Source organism: Pundamilia nyererei, unplaced genomic scaffold (assembly GCF_000239375.1).
Source record: "Pundamilia nyererei isolate P.nyererei 1_Seehausen unplaced genomic scaffold, PunNye1.0 scaffold00044, whole genome shotgun sequence".
In the NCBI taxonomy this organism is placed as follows: Eukaryota; Metazoa; Chordata; class Actinopteri; order Cichliformes; family Cichlidae; genus Pundamilia; species Pundamilia nyererei.
In genome coordinates this window covers 3,175,965-3,189,938 of record NW_005187445.1, presented here as the reverse complement: position 1 = coordinate 3,189,938, position 13,974 = coordinate 3,175,965, and the positions used below count along the sequence as shown (strand labels likewise).

Below are 13,974 nucleotides of genomic sequence, written 5' to 3'. Positions count from 1 at the left end.
CCTGCTTGTCATTGTGGCCAAAACACTCAAACTTAACTTCCTCTGCCCACAGCCCTTCTTTCCAAAACAATTCCAGCTTATCCAGATGTTGTTTTGCAGACTTTAGAGGTTGACTTCTGTGATAATCGCAGTTAAGATTGCGACAATTCTTCAATGTAGACCCTGTTTGTGCATCAACTCAATCAATAAGCTCATGACTACCCTTACGTCACCTACATAGTCTTCCACCTAGCAGAGAAACACTGCACACTTTAATCTGAAGGTTTTCATGGTCTTTCACATCATGCCTTAACTTGTGCAATTCCCACATACCTGACACTCTGATGTTTCGTATAACTCCCCCCCCCCCGAAAAAACAACAACAAAAAAACAAAAAAAAACAAACAACAAGCCTCACCTTCCAGCTTGGCAACATTAGACTCTTTGGCAGCTTTGGCAGTGGAAGATCCCAGCTCTTTTTTCGCCCTCTTTGAGTCACGACCTCCATGTTCATCCCCTAAGTCAATCACAAGCTCTCTTTCAGAATCAGAGTCCTGCTCAGCTGCTGATGTATTAGCAGCTGCTTTGACATCCTCTGGGGCTTTGGGTTTGTCAGCAAGGGGTTGAGACTGGGGTGTTCTGGGCTTGTCCTTGAGGTCTCTATCTGGGCCATTGCTACCCTGCTTCTCTTTGAGTGGGGGTTCCGGGGTGGCTTTATCCCCCGTTACCACAGCTCCTTCCTTATTCTCTCCATCAGTGCTTGCTTTAGACCTTTTTCTCTCCATTTTGTCCTTGTCCTCCTGAGCTGAATTTTTTGGCTTGTGTTCCTCATCACTGAGATACTCGCTGTCACTTGAATCTGATTTCTCAGAGTCCTCAGAGTCACTGTGATCCACATCTTTATACGCATCTTCAGATATCTCATCAATACCTATATTAAGAAATGGACATTGTGTTAATTTCTTTCTGTCAGAAGCAAATAGAAAGAAATAATGAACCCTTTCTCTGGTAATAGCTTAATAAACCCTAGTCAGCAGCAGTCACACAGGCATGACCGCCACTGATTAGAGAGTCAGAACTGCCGTGATGCATTTGTAAAATTGCCAAATTCAAATTAGTCTTGAGAAATAATCCACAACTTAAATTTCCTAGATTTGTTATTAATCATTACATTGGCAAGTTCAAATGACTAGTACAGTACAAGAATAGAGTTCTGCAGCAAGTCATGTCACAAACTGGTTTTGTATGTACCAAGCTGTGCCTTGCAGCTTTCAATAGTCTTGTCCAAGCTCCTGATGGGTCTCTTTGGAGTAGAAGGGGGCGCAGGGACTCCTTGTTGTTGCTGCTGTTGTTGAACAGTCTCACTCAGCTCTTTGAGATCCATTTCAGCCTTGACTCGATCTGAAATGAACATGTAAATGTTTGTTTAATCACAAATTCATTAATTATTAAGTACTTTTTGATTATTAGCCTTTGTAAGAACATAAATGCGGTCTCTCTTTGCTTTTTTGTTACTGACCCAGGTTGAGATTGAGGATGCCACCTGTCCCTGCAGTCCTCTCCTGCTTTGGCACCAGTCCAGGGTTAAAGGGCTTTGGACTACCTGACACGCTGCCTGCAGGACCCATCTTCCCTGAAACAGGAGATGCTGTAATAAAAAGATTATTTTATTTTTTTAAAAAGCAACAAAAAGAAAAAAAGCTTATAATGGTGAATAAAATAAGTTAAAATCACATAAATAGAGTTAATGCAACCAGAGTGGAGAAGACTTACCAGTACAGTCCATTGATTCCTCTCCAGTGCTGTAATGGAGTGCAGGATTTCTGTTGCCCTTTTCCACATCTTGCTCTCCATCAGACCCTGTGTGAACCGAAGAGTTTGTACTCATGGGAGACCGAGGCATGTCTGTCATTGAGACCCGCCGATTCATACTGCTGGGTGTGCTACTCTTGCTGAGGACCATCTTAGGAGAAGCGGTTATATCAAAGTTGAAGCGAAGTTTATCTGATTTCTCTGTTTTCACTGTACCAGCACCGGGGTTGGAAGGGTCCACCAGCATTTGTAGCTGGTTGTTGGGGGTGTACGGAGTGCGGAAGGGTGCGTAGTTGAAGACTCCAAACTTCTTGCGAATGTTTTCCACATAGACCTCCATTTCTTGCATGGCACTATTGAAAATGCTCTTTGTTTTCTTTACAGAGAAAGGGATCTCTTTGGACATGAGGTAGCAGTTGTTGATGGGAACCCAGGCCCTATGTGGAAATGCAACAACAGAACAAAATAATGTTTTAATACATTTAATATCCAGTGGAGATGCAGCAACTCGGGTCTTTTCTAAACCTCTAAAACAAGGAGAGTTTCCTCTATAGTGCCCAAAAGGTTCATCTCACCTGTCGTGCTGCCCGAAGAAGCGTGCATCTACTTGCCCATCCTTTTCACGAAGTGCTTTTGCTGGCCAGAATGGAAAGCCCTTCAGCTTAGCCCAAACCAGGGGGTGGGGTTGACTCTGTTGGATAGAGCAAAACAGTAAAATACTGTGCTTCACAAAGCTGATATCCAAGCTAAAACGTATAAAAAAAATCTGTTACTTTTATGGATTTAAATTAATGTAAAGACCTACACAGGGCTCACAAAACCAGTTGTCCCTTTTTTGGCATGCGGACAGGTAGCACTCTGGACACACCTCAATCTCATTCATCTAAAAAAGAAAAGAAAAAAAAAGTATTAAATGAAGATGATGCAAGTCCATAAATAAGACACATTTACAAAAATGTCACCAAGTAATTAAAGTTGCTTTACCTCATGTTCACAGATCCTGACAATGACTTTCGCAGTTGCTGTTAATTTGTGATTGCCTGGAAACGACACACAAGCTTAATTTATATATTCTTACGACAGTAAAGGGAGTAATGACGTACATCAAAGTTGCCTACCTCCATTATAGATGATGCAGTTGTGCAAGATCCATTTCACATCAGCAAGAAAAGCTTCAGTACAGCCATACATCTTCTTCTTTACATTCTATAGTACAGTGAAAATAATAATATCAGTCAAGCAACTGCACTTTTGCCAGCATTTTATATGCATATTTACCTCATGTTTTATTCTAATTCTAGTTTTGTTTTTTTATTGTTAATACTTCTCCAGAAAAAAAAAAAAAATCTATATACGAGTACCTTCTCTAAAGTACATAAGTCCATGGGGTGGAAGATGTACTCTGCATAATCTGGATGTTGCTCCAGAGATACAGGCTTCTGAAAGGGCTCAGTCTGCTCAGATTAGACAAACAGGAAATAAGCACACATGAATTACACTTTCCTCATGGATGTTTCCAGAATCTTTGGTTGAATCTGCAAAACGCAACTGGGCATATAAAGACTTGAAGAAACCCCTTACCCCAGGCTGTTTAATCTTTTGGAGTGCAAATTTGAGTAAATAGGAGAGCTGGTCTATTGTCAGCATTGTCATCGCCTTGCTCTGGGTTTCAATGCATTCAGCGACTGTAATTTTCTGCAACAAAATAATAATAAAGAAACAAGACAATAATTGGTAAACTAAAGAGATACTATTCATATCTAAAACTGCGTAAAATTTAAATCACTTTTTGTGATTCAGTTAGTGTATCCCAAATTGAAGAATTGTGTAACAAATACACGTAGAAGTGAAACTTTAATCTTCTAATGTCGTCTCTTGTGCTCACAGAAGCATGAGCCATGAGTTTGAAAGGTAGTTTCTGCTGTTCATGGCACACAGTTCCACAATTACTTGTGTACACCCACATAAATGCACATGACTACAGCAAGATACCTCACACTCTGGACAGAACCAGTCGCCCTCGGGCTCAGCTGGTAGTTTGAGGCACTTGGCGTGGTACACCCTGGGGCAGAGCTCACAGCAGAGCACCTGGCCCTCGCGGTGGCACAGCCAGCAGTAGAAGTCATTCCTGCCGTCCTGCGGTACAACATCAACAGGGTCTGTGGTGAGTGCTGGCTGCTTCATATAGTAAAAGGGACCATGTCTTAGCTCTGACTGAAATGCAGGCAAGAGAAACAAGGGGGCAGGTTTCAAAAAACACGCAGGAACACAAAAAGGTGCAGTGCAACAGAAACAAGCTGGGATAAGCAGGGTAAGCAGCATAGAAGGTAATAAAGACAATCAGTCCAACAAAATTGTTTTAAGAAAATCAGTTAATAGTCTGAACATCTAGTCATGTAATGGCTTCAAATAAAATCAATACTAACCAAACAGGTTCTACAGTGCAAGCTGAGACATGGCTCACCTTAAACCTAAAGAGTAAACATTGCATGATGTGGCTCTCTGGTAAATGCCTAAATGGTATCTTAGTGTTAACATGTTACTACATGAATACAAGTTGATAGATGGCTCAAAAGAGTCTTTCTTTGCCCAAATTCAAGTCTTTGGCATTCAATTTGAGTGGTGTTAAAATCCATCTGCTACTTATTTGACCTTTCCCAGAGAGCCAAAGCATGTATTCCAACAGTGCCACGAAGACATAACTATGCGCACGTCAGATACCTGTCAAATTATACAACAGGGGCTAAATTAGCTTTCAATATCATGTACTAGACTAAAAGGAATCACGCAACACTACATTATCCACCAAGCAAACAATAAAAACCATATCCATCTAGGCTATTTGGTACTAAATGTCAACGTTAATGACCATTGGCGACTCACGTTGCATTAAACGACTTGTTTCCAAAATAATATATTCATGTGAATTGTGGCAGCTCACATTCCTGTATGGTGGGTCTACTTTAAAAATGGCCAGTATTCAAGAGATTATGATCAAAATCAGTGTGTTCTCACAGGCAGTATATGGCACTTAGATTAGACTATTGCTGGGTTCTGTATACCTTGAAACTCAACGCTGGTCAAAAATGTCAAAGCTCACTACCATTCCAGTAAAGTTGGAAAGACAAGGAAAACAGGCTTTGCTTTGCTTGTTAGGAAGACAGCCATTTATGCATCAAGCTAGCAATGCTTGATTTCTGCAGTTTAAAAATGAAATACTGCTGCTTTCCCTTATTTGGCGAATCACAAATACAAAACAGTGGCAGTATAGTTTTAAAAAACTCTGAAATTTTACTACGGTTTACATTCACAGCTGCCACCTTGGATTGTTAAGTCACTGTTGGTGGGGCTGCTCTGACTTTCCGAGCTGCAAAACCAACTTGAGTTGTCTATTTGACAATTCTGACTTGGGACTATAGCACCAATACATCTGGTAACATATTCTTGTTGAATACCCTCAGATACCCCCTCCCCCTAGTTCATCTCCTTTGATGATGGACAAGGAGGTCTCCGTCTCACCCTTCATGTTCAAAACCAACAACTGGCTAAAGCCTGGCATTTACACAGACAGCTGAAGACCCGAAAGCCAACTAGTCAATCCTGTTATACATCTTTAACGTCTACTTGGACTGTGCTGCCTGGGAAGCATATGTACTTGGTGCTTTGTAACGCAAGTACACGGACATCTGCATCAATCCTCCCACTAACTGTCTGATGATGAAATTCACGTCACTCGAACAGACCCTAGCAGACTTCCAGAAGTGGAAGGTATAATCTGCCAACTGTATGCAGTGCAATTTTTTTTTCCATATATTGTACACATTAGTTGTGGAAGCATGAGGCAAAAAATAAATAACACTAAACGCTTCCCATTCAAGACCCTGAAAATACACTTTATCATGGCTGTATTTATACAGCGGTTAGATTGACCATAAACATATCTGATTTCTGATGTGGTCAGATAGCACATCATATGAAATGGTTCTTTTCAGGCACAACCCTGGCCTTAACATTCTATGAAAGTATATGGCCCATTATTGAAATTGGATAAATAAATAGCCTTTGAGAACACACCTGATTTCAAAATGAACTTGCACTTACAAGAGCCCTTACCTGGTCTTTGTTGTTACAATTCAAGGCCCCTGGCTTCTTCTTCTTCTTAAGAGGGCTGGGGGAGATGTCTGAGGGAGAGTGCCCATTGGAGGAATGGGTGGGACTCGACACCTTTCGTTTCTGTGGTGCCACTGATCTTTCTGCTGACCCTGGTGGATCAGGGACTGAATACATAAAGATAATTGTGTCATCACACAATAGGAGTCAAGCTTGTAATGTTCAATGTATTTACAGCCAACACATTACATAAGCTTAAGAAAAATAATAATTACCAAAAAGAGGACAAAAAAACCAAAACTATAAAACTATTATACATCACTGTCATCGACCCACACGTCTTCCCTTGAGAAACCGAGGGAGGAACAGTATTTTGAAGTTATTAATTTTCAAGCGAGCAGTACAATAGATTCAGTGTTCAGCACTATATTCCATCTAACACAGCAATCACAGTAGTCTGAAAAGCAGTTACTGAAGACAACACTTATACACGTCAAATTACTATTTCATCATAATAAATGGCTAGAGGGCTTCCTCAGAACTAACTACACCCCGTGTAGATTCAGCAGGCAGACTGTCAGGAAAAATGGATCCTAAGAGACCAGCAAAACGTATTACCGTAAGACTCTTCTCCTCAAAACATACAGAGAAGGTAGAGGTTATTTACTGTAACTGAGCTGTGTTGGATGCTTGGCTCCTAATGTGAGGTCCTCGGCCTTAGAGACTTACCTTTGGATCGCACAGATGCATCCATTCCCTCTACCACATCAGACTCTGTCTTTATCTCCTCCTCAGCCAGACTGCAGAGCACCGAACAGGAGCACACAGAAACACAGAAAGAGAGACAAACACAAAGTCAGAAAGGGTGTTCAGAAACCACATCAGCATAGCAGTAAACAAGTGGAACACCACCTAAGGCACCCGGGTCCCAGAGGATCTGTCAACAGGGACTCTGCTGATTTCCATTGTTGTTGTTTTCATTTGATTTTACAACATCTCCCACTTTGTTTCATGAAATTAAAATACTTTCCATATTATCATCTACAATGGAGTCTGCAAATGTTCTTTATCCTCCAAGAGAAAGGATGATAAATGTCACCATGGTAACGCTGATCTCCGCTAAGCACAAGCTGAGATTTGCAACAACACGTAGGGCCATTTAGCTGTAATTACCCTGCACCTCTGTCCTTACATTGCAGTCATAGCATTTTAGTCCAACTAGGTCACAATATTCAAACAGTGCTTTCTTTGACATATAGTGTATAGAGCTATAGATCTGTAGCAACAAAAAAAGAAAAGAAAAATCCACAGAGAGTTGGTACATACCACTGAAGGGACAGCCCCCCATGGCAAATAACAGCACCTCTCAAGCCCCTTCAGTAACAACAGAATACCCCTGAAGGATTTGGGCCCATTGTTAGAGACCAGTAGGAAGAGATATATCTAATAAACTTCAAACGCTCATCTGACAACACCTTTCTGGCCTAGATCCTAATTATGGTCACATTAAATCTTCTGTCATTTCTGGCACTATTTTATGTCTTTGTTTATAAAGTGGCAAACACTTTTTTAAATTAATAAATAAATCCAAAACCTAAAAATGCAACACTGGAAATGAGTGATTTCCCTTTGCTCTTGCGTAGCACCCCACTTCCTCTGAGGCAAAAAAAAAAAGAAAAAAGACAGGAATAAAGAGGGTCTGGCAATAAATGAAGGTCTTTGAGTGTTTGGCTCCTCCTTTGTGAGAGCCACAGAGGGCCTAGTTCCAAGGATGTAGCCTTTATTGAAAAGCCTAGAGAAGAAAACCCACCCACAGACCCCTGACAGGTCACACACTTGACCAGATCATAGCTTTGGCTACAGCTCTGGTTTCCCGCTAGGATGAGTGGTTTTCGGGGTAGAACTCAAAGGTCAACCACATTTGTGGGATAATCTTTTTTTTTTTTCAGTTCTGAAACTAAAGGAATGCTCTGCATGTCCCCTCCTCCATCCTTAAAGAGACATTCCATTAAAAAGTTAAAACAAATGTCAGCTCACTGAGAGGCAAGGAGGGTTCAAAATGCAAATCCTACGAGTTTGATCAATAAAACAAATTACGATTACATATGAGCATAATGGCTAGTAAACCTATGCTTGTAACGTCTTGATGCATGCTCAGTTATCCAAAAAAGTTGATTCTGTTCATCTGGATGTTACGCTTACTCATAAACGTTTGCTCATAACACCAAGTAAACCACGATGTATCGACAAAGGGGTTTAAGATTAAAGTTTGTCACTGTGGCAAAAGAAAATACACTGTGGCTCACAATCACCAGCAGTTCCTAAAAACATTCAAGTCACCGATGGTTTATCTGAAACTTGAGAGAATACAAGCATAGCTTGCATTGTCTGAAAAAGTGACAAACATGGGTTGAGCAGAGTTTCTCGTGGCATTTGGGTATCTAGTATCATCTAGCCTGTAGTTTCAAATGCACATACACAGCCTCAGTCACACACACCCCAACCCCTCCGGGGCCTTCCTGTTCCGGACTGCGTGAACAAATGAGGCCCACATGAAAATAAGAAACCGTTAGCCAGTTCACTCTGCTACGTGTGCCACAGCCCTATAAAAGAACATTCGCCATCACCAAGCAGCCCTGAGCTGCCAAATAACCCTATAATACACATTCTCAACACCAATGGCAAGACATTTATGCAACTACAAAGAAAACAGGATTAGCAGAAGTTAAAAGGAAAAAGAAAAAAAAGTATGAAGATCCAAAGTGCATTCTCAGATTAGGAGCTATGATCCATCAAATAAGAAGATTTAAACAAATAAATCCTTAGCAGGTTCTGAGATATATTCCATAATAGTCAGGTGCAAGAAAACACAGTATTCCCACTCAGTAAGTACTGAAGTACCTGACGGACAAAAAGGAAACAACACTGAATCAATGTCTTTAGATTCCACTCCTGTGAGAGACGAGCAGGGTTCTCTCGTCACAGAAAATGGAGGCCACAGCTTGCTCCCCTCCCCCCTCTCCCCCATCCCCCACTCCAAGGCTGAGACTCGGGCACTGGCACATCCATGCAGGAGGACCAGAGAGATCTGTGGAGATTACAGTCCAACATTACGAAAAAAACATGGTCTATGTCGGGGCAAAGCCTCACGGCCAATGACAGAGACAGAGGCGAAACACAGGGAGGGAGACACAGGAAAATCCAGCAAAGTCAGAAGCTCTCATCCGTGTGTGTTGGGTTTTTTTTGGTTTTTTTTGTTCCCTGTATTCAATCTTGGCTTCCCTCCTTCTGTGTGAATACTGCTGTCATGGAATAATTAGATTTCATTTTTAAGAAACACAGACCACCACTCTAAAACCACAGTCAGGTCCTGGCAAAGCTGCATGAAAAAGCTTCTCTACATGTAAAAACAATAAACAATTTTCACACATTAAACAGATAAATGTCTGGCTCCGTCTGGAAATCCAGAAATGCAACTGAATGCGAACACCATACTGCACTCATTATATTGCATCATATTAGAGATGCCACTGAAAACATCTGCGAAAAAGAAAAGGTATCCTACACGGTCTGCTACACAAAACCCTAGAGAGATTATTTGATTTAGCAATACGACAAGAAACAACCGGCTTTCATGAGAGCAACAAACACATGCAGACAACTGAAGAAATGAATAGGATTAGCTTTTGCTTTTCCTGGGAAATAAAAGCATTTCATTAAACAATGACTTTAAGTAAATTAAGGTGCCTGATCTAGCACAACTCCCAGCACTTAATCAGTATACTGCTAGTAGTATACACAGCGTATTCTGTACGAAAGAAAAAAAAAATGACCTGGATCTTATAAAAGGCTGTAAAGGGTGAATCAAAGATGGCTGTGGAATTTTCCAGAAGGCCTTGCTCTCCCTGCTGCTCTCCCTCGGATTGTCAATCTTTAACCTCAACTGCAGCTGCAATTGGCTGGAGGGCCAACAGGGTGGAACTTTATTGGTCGCTGTGTTATGCCACACAGATCACAGTATGCAGGCTCCCCTCTTCCTCTTAAAAAGCGTTTTTGCTGCAATGCAGAGATTTCCCTCTGCCTCAGACGATTTATTTTCCTTCGGTTCTGTTTGATAATTTGTGATTATGACAGCATAAAACCAGGGGGCTTTTTGTTTTCCTTTAATGTTTTAAAAAAAGCCTTGTGGCTGTCATGCACAACTCAGTGTCTGTGCTATTCAACCTCTGTCACCCTCTCTATAGCCTGCAATGCTACAGAAAGAGGCTCAGAGCTTTGCCCCACATATATCCATCTAAAATTTAATAATTACACATTTTAACATAAATTCTCAATCAGGCATTGTGGCGTAGTAAAGGTTTTGGTTTTGGTTTCACAGATAGCAATCTTTTAAACTACGAGTAATTTCCTGATTATAACCTTACTCTCTTCTGAATGTTGCCTACATGAAAAAAAAAAAAGCCTTGCGTCAGGCCACAAGAAAAAGAAATCATTCTTTGTTTCCCCGGCACAGCTGAGACTGCTAAAATGGTGCAACATGACAAAACACAACGTACCGACTATGATGTGGACAGCATGACAGGTTATTGGAAGGAACAATCCTTCTTAACGACACTTTTAGCAGCTGTTCAAATGCAGTTGATACTTATGTAAAGCATTCTGCTTGACTCTGTTTGAAATGTGCTATTCACATTAAACTGATTTGACTTGAAACATTTAAAAATATATGTCTGTCTTATGTTATTTAGTAGTGTGTTATATTTGCTTATGCCGTGTGATCTGTGAAGACAGCAGCACAAAATGGCTACTGCCTGGCTGAGAGCGTAGGAAGCAGTTTCACAACAGCACTGTGGAATTGCAGAAGCCAGGGGCAATAAACTCCAGGCCTATGAGTGTAAATAGAGGCAACCAGTTTATAAAGATTACACTGGAAAAACTGGAAGGGGATTACCCCTGTCACAAAGTGTTTGTATGTAATGTGGCCTCTGACTAGTATGGACTGTAGAAAACCCAGTCTTAGTGCAGCTTTCCTAAATGTGTATACACTGTGCTACAGTTTTCATGTTCTAGATATTTTTCACATATGTGTACATAAAAATGTTACAATGACGTGATGCCCTGCGCACTCTGCCCTCCTAGCATGCACTTCTGTTTCCCTTTGCATGTAGTCCCCATCCTGGCATGACACAAGAAAACACCACAGAGCCAATCCACTTAGAAACAGTACATAATACACCCTTTCCTCCACTGCCCATCCCCCATTCTTCCTCTGCCATTCTAAAAAAAAAAAAAACACAAACACTCCCACAACAGAAAGGAGATGTGTGTGCCATTTTAAAATCCAACTCTCTTTTGCATTCTAAAAAAATAAAAGGATTTTTCATGGTCCACTCTGCCTCCTGTATGGCAGGCTGGTTGTCTGGGGCACTCATGTGACCCTGAGACATAGAGAGAGAACAAGGGTGAGAGTCGTTAGCCAACCCCCACCCTCCCACCCTCAGCACTGTGGAGCACAGAGGCCTTACGAGGCCTCCAATCCACCCCAGCTCCTCCTCCTCCTGCACACTAAACTGACTTTAAGGTGTGCGCATTCATCATTAGAAACCAACAGTCAGCACAACACGAAGAAGGAAGCCATGTTGTTATCAGAAGTCTGAGATAAAAAAGACAGAGCTTACCTCTGTGGATGCATGGCTGCCTGACACACTGTTATGTCAACACTTATAAAACATGGAGGACACTCTCAGCCCTCAGTCGGGGAAGGCTCCGCTCTTCAGGCAAGGCGATCAGGCCCCGGTGATGTTAGCCAGATCCTGACTGGTCGCTTTCCTCACGAGCAAGATGCAAGGCCGCGCCTGATTGGCCGAAATGTTTCCTGAGTAATTATCTTTGTTCAGTGCAGGCAGGGGCAGCACTGTGAGAGTCAGAGACAGGGGAAGAAAAATAAGCACAGAGCTAGGTCTTAAAACCACAAAATATTGTGATTACTGCGAGTATTTCTGACATACAAACCCATGGAACAATGCTTTGTAGCTTCCAACAGCAGAATCAGGAAACAACCGTCTTAGTTGAAGGTTTTAGAAGCAGAAACGGCAGCATGTAGTGTTGAGAGCAGGACACCATGGCTTCTCTGCAAAAGCTTCCATTTTTTATGTGGAAAGGGCCTTTGTTTAAACTCCTCCCTCTTGGCTTATTCCAAAGAAAAGAGAGGCTAAAGCTGTTATTCTATTCGGACATTTCAGCCATCAAAAAACAGAACACCATAAAAAATTATATAAGAAATGATATACTTGTATTTAATCCTAAAGAAGCTAACCCTCGCTTTTTATTATGTATATATGAATAATGGCCAGTTAAACAAACCATATGCAAAAATACTGTGTACGAGTGATTACCTGATAAGCTTGATCAGTTACCAGATGTGGTCCCGTCTGACTTTCAGCAGACCCATCTATGACCAGATAAAGAGTAAAATATATAGATTATTAGGCAATACAATATAACAATTCATTCTGAGGAACACATGCACGTTCCTTTTTGCTTTATCTCATTTGTTGAGTCTGATCTTGGGTCATTTGTAAGGCTTTAATTTGATGTGATGAAAAGTCTATTTTTATATACTCTTATGTAGAATTCAAAGCAGTATTTGAATACTAGAAAAATGTGTTCAATGCATAGGACTTCATTAAATTAAACATAAAATATGTCGTGATATATAAATATTGCCATATGTTGCTTATCGGTATTACAAGCACTAAAAATTACACCTCAATTATCTTTTTTGAACTTCCTTTAACCACTTTGGGGGCTTTTTTCAGCAACATTTTTCTCCTCCAAGTAAGGCTAATTTACATTTCAAACATTGTAAAGTAGGGTGATGAATTTGAAAAGAAAACCAAGACTTGCACAAACTATGGCCAAGTAATTTTTGATTAGTTATAAAGCAGAGCAGACTCGCGGCGGATCAACTTGTCTCTGATTTCCGTGTAAGCACAATGGAGGCCTGTGCTCTTGTGATTTGGGGAAGTGAAGCACACAGAAGGAAAAAAAGACTTCCGCCCAACGTGGGGCTCGAACCCACGACCCTGAGATTAAGAGTCTCATGCTCTACCGACTGAGCTAGCCGGGCGCTGATGAAACACATCGCCGTTTAGAAATTTCACCCAAATTAGAGAAAATGACCTGAACTAAACATTATATCTTTTGTACACACGTTGTACTCGAACGGCTACGTGCAGTTCTCTCCGGTCTGTCTCATACTGCCCTCTGGTGCCATGATGCAAGGAGATAAAATGAACGTGGAATTCTGTTTAAATTGTTGGGAAGTTAAAAAAAAATTGTTGGGAAGTTAGCTAACAAGTCTAAACACGTTAGTGTTAAACACACAGCGCCTGGATTTGAACAAAAAACGAATAGAATTGTGTATATATAGGGACTTGCTTCTTTAGACGAATAACACCGCCGATAAAAACTAAATTAAAAAATAAAAATCAATGAAGGTTAAAATTAATTGTCGACGGTTAGCTGTCACAAATGTAAGCGACCATGTGTTAACATGTTTGCTAACCTCTGACACAAAATTATCCCTCTGAAATTAGAAGAAATTATATTATAATTACAAACAATATATTCTTAACATTAAATACAGAATCAAAAGACTTACTACCTGGCAAGCGACTTTACCTCTAGTTGACCTTTTTCAGATTATACCATCGTTTACCAAATTTAACTTCCGGTCTCTCCGACAATTTCTATTTAAAACTTAAAATGATTTAAGCTTGATTTAAGTAAGAAATGTATTTAAAATATATTTGTCCTCACCACACCATTACTCCTTTATATAGTGGATTATTTACTTAATAAATCATCTTATGAATTAATTCATGTAATATGATAACATATCATCACCATATTAAAGCGTTTTACATTTACATATCCTCAACTACAGTTTGAAAAGAGGAATTTTTTTTAATTTTTTTAAATAACTGTAATTTAAACAATATTCACAAGGTAAATTTACTGGTGTTTACATAAAATAGTGGACACCAAACAATAAGTGCAGTTATAGGACAC

The 13,974-nt window shown here is 40.5% G+C and overlaps 1 protein-coding gene and 1 non-coding gene across 5 annotated transcripts in view; both read right to left on the bottom strand.

Annotated features, from left to right (window-relative positions):
* The window catches only part of LOC102213752 (protein kinase C-binding protein 1-like), a 17,213-nt gene extending 3,591 nt beyond the window's left edge, over window positions 1–13,622 (bottom strand). Inside the window, exons 1-17 of one of the 4 annotated variants that reach the window (XM_005731782.2) lie at window positions 13,568–13,622; window positions 12,297–12,352; window positions 11,910–12,090; window positions 11,580–11,815; window positions 6,631–6,701; window positions 5,905–6,068; window positions 3,784–4,005; window positions 3,373–3,486; window positions 3,153–3,245; window positions 2,910–2,997; window positions 2,776–2,831; window positions 2,597–2,674; window positions 2,367–2,482; window positions 1,753–2,228; window positions 1,499–1,627; window positions 1,231–1,380; window positions 398–910 (exon numbers count right to left, since the gene is read on the bottom strand). In XM_005731782.2, the coding sequence (XP_005731839.1) occupies window positions 398–910; window positions 1,231–1,380; window positions 1,499–1,627; window positions 1,753–2,228; window positions 2,367–2,482; window positions 2,597–2,674; window positions 2,776–2,831; window positions 2,910–2,997; window positions 3,153–3,245; window positions 3,373–3,486; window positions 3,784–4,005; window positions 5,905–6,068; window positions 6,631–6,701; window positions 11,580–11,593 (2,284 nt within the window). In that variant the 5' untranslated portion in view covers window positions 11,594–11,815; window positions 11,910–12,090; window positions 12,297–12,352; window positions 13,568–13,622. Of the gene's footprint in view, window positions 1–397; window positions 911–1,230; window positions 1,381–1,498; window positions 1,628–1,752; window positions 2,229–2,366; window positions 2,483–2,596; window positions 2,675–2,775; window positions 2,832–2,909; window positions 2,998–3,152; window positions 3,246–3,372; window positions 3,487–3,783; window positions 4,006–5,904; window positions 6,069–6,630; window positions 6,702–9,734; window positions 10,108–11,579; window positions 11,816–11,909; window positions 12,091–12,296; window positions 12,353–13,567 lie in introns of those variants that run through there. The other 3 variants (XM_005731781.2, XM_005731784.2, XM_005731783.2) reach the window with 3 other exon arrangements.
* On the bottom strand, window positions 12,958–13,030 carry trnak-cuu (transfer RNA lysine (anticodon CUU)). Its single transcript has one exon. It is a non-coding gene; the product is annotated as a tRNA-Lys (tRNA).
* Window positions 13,623–13,974: the final 352 nt, after the last annotated feature.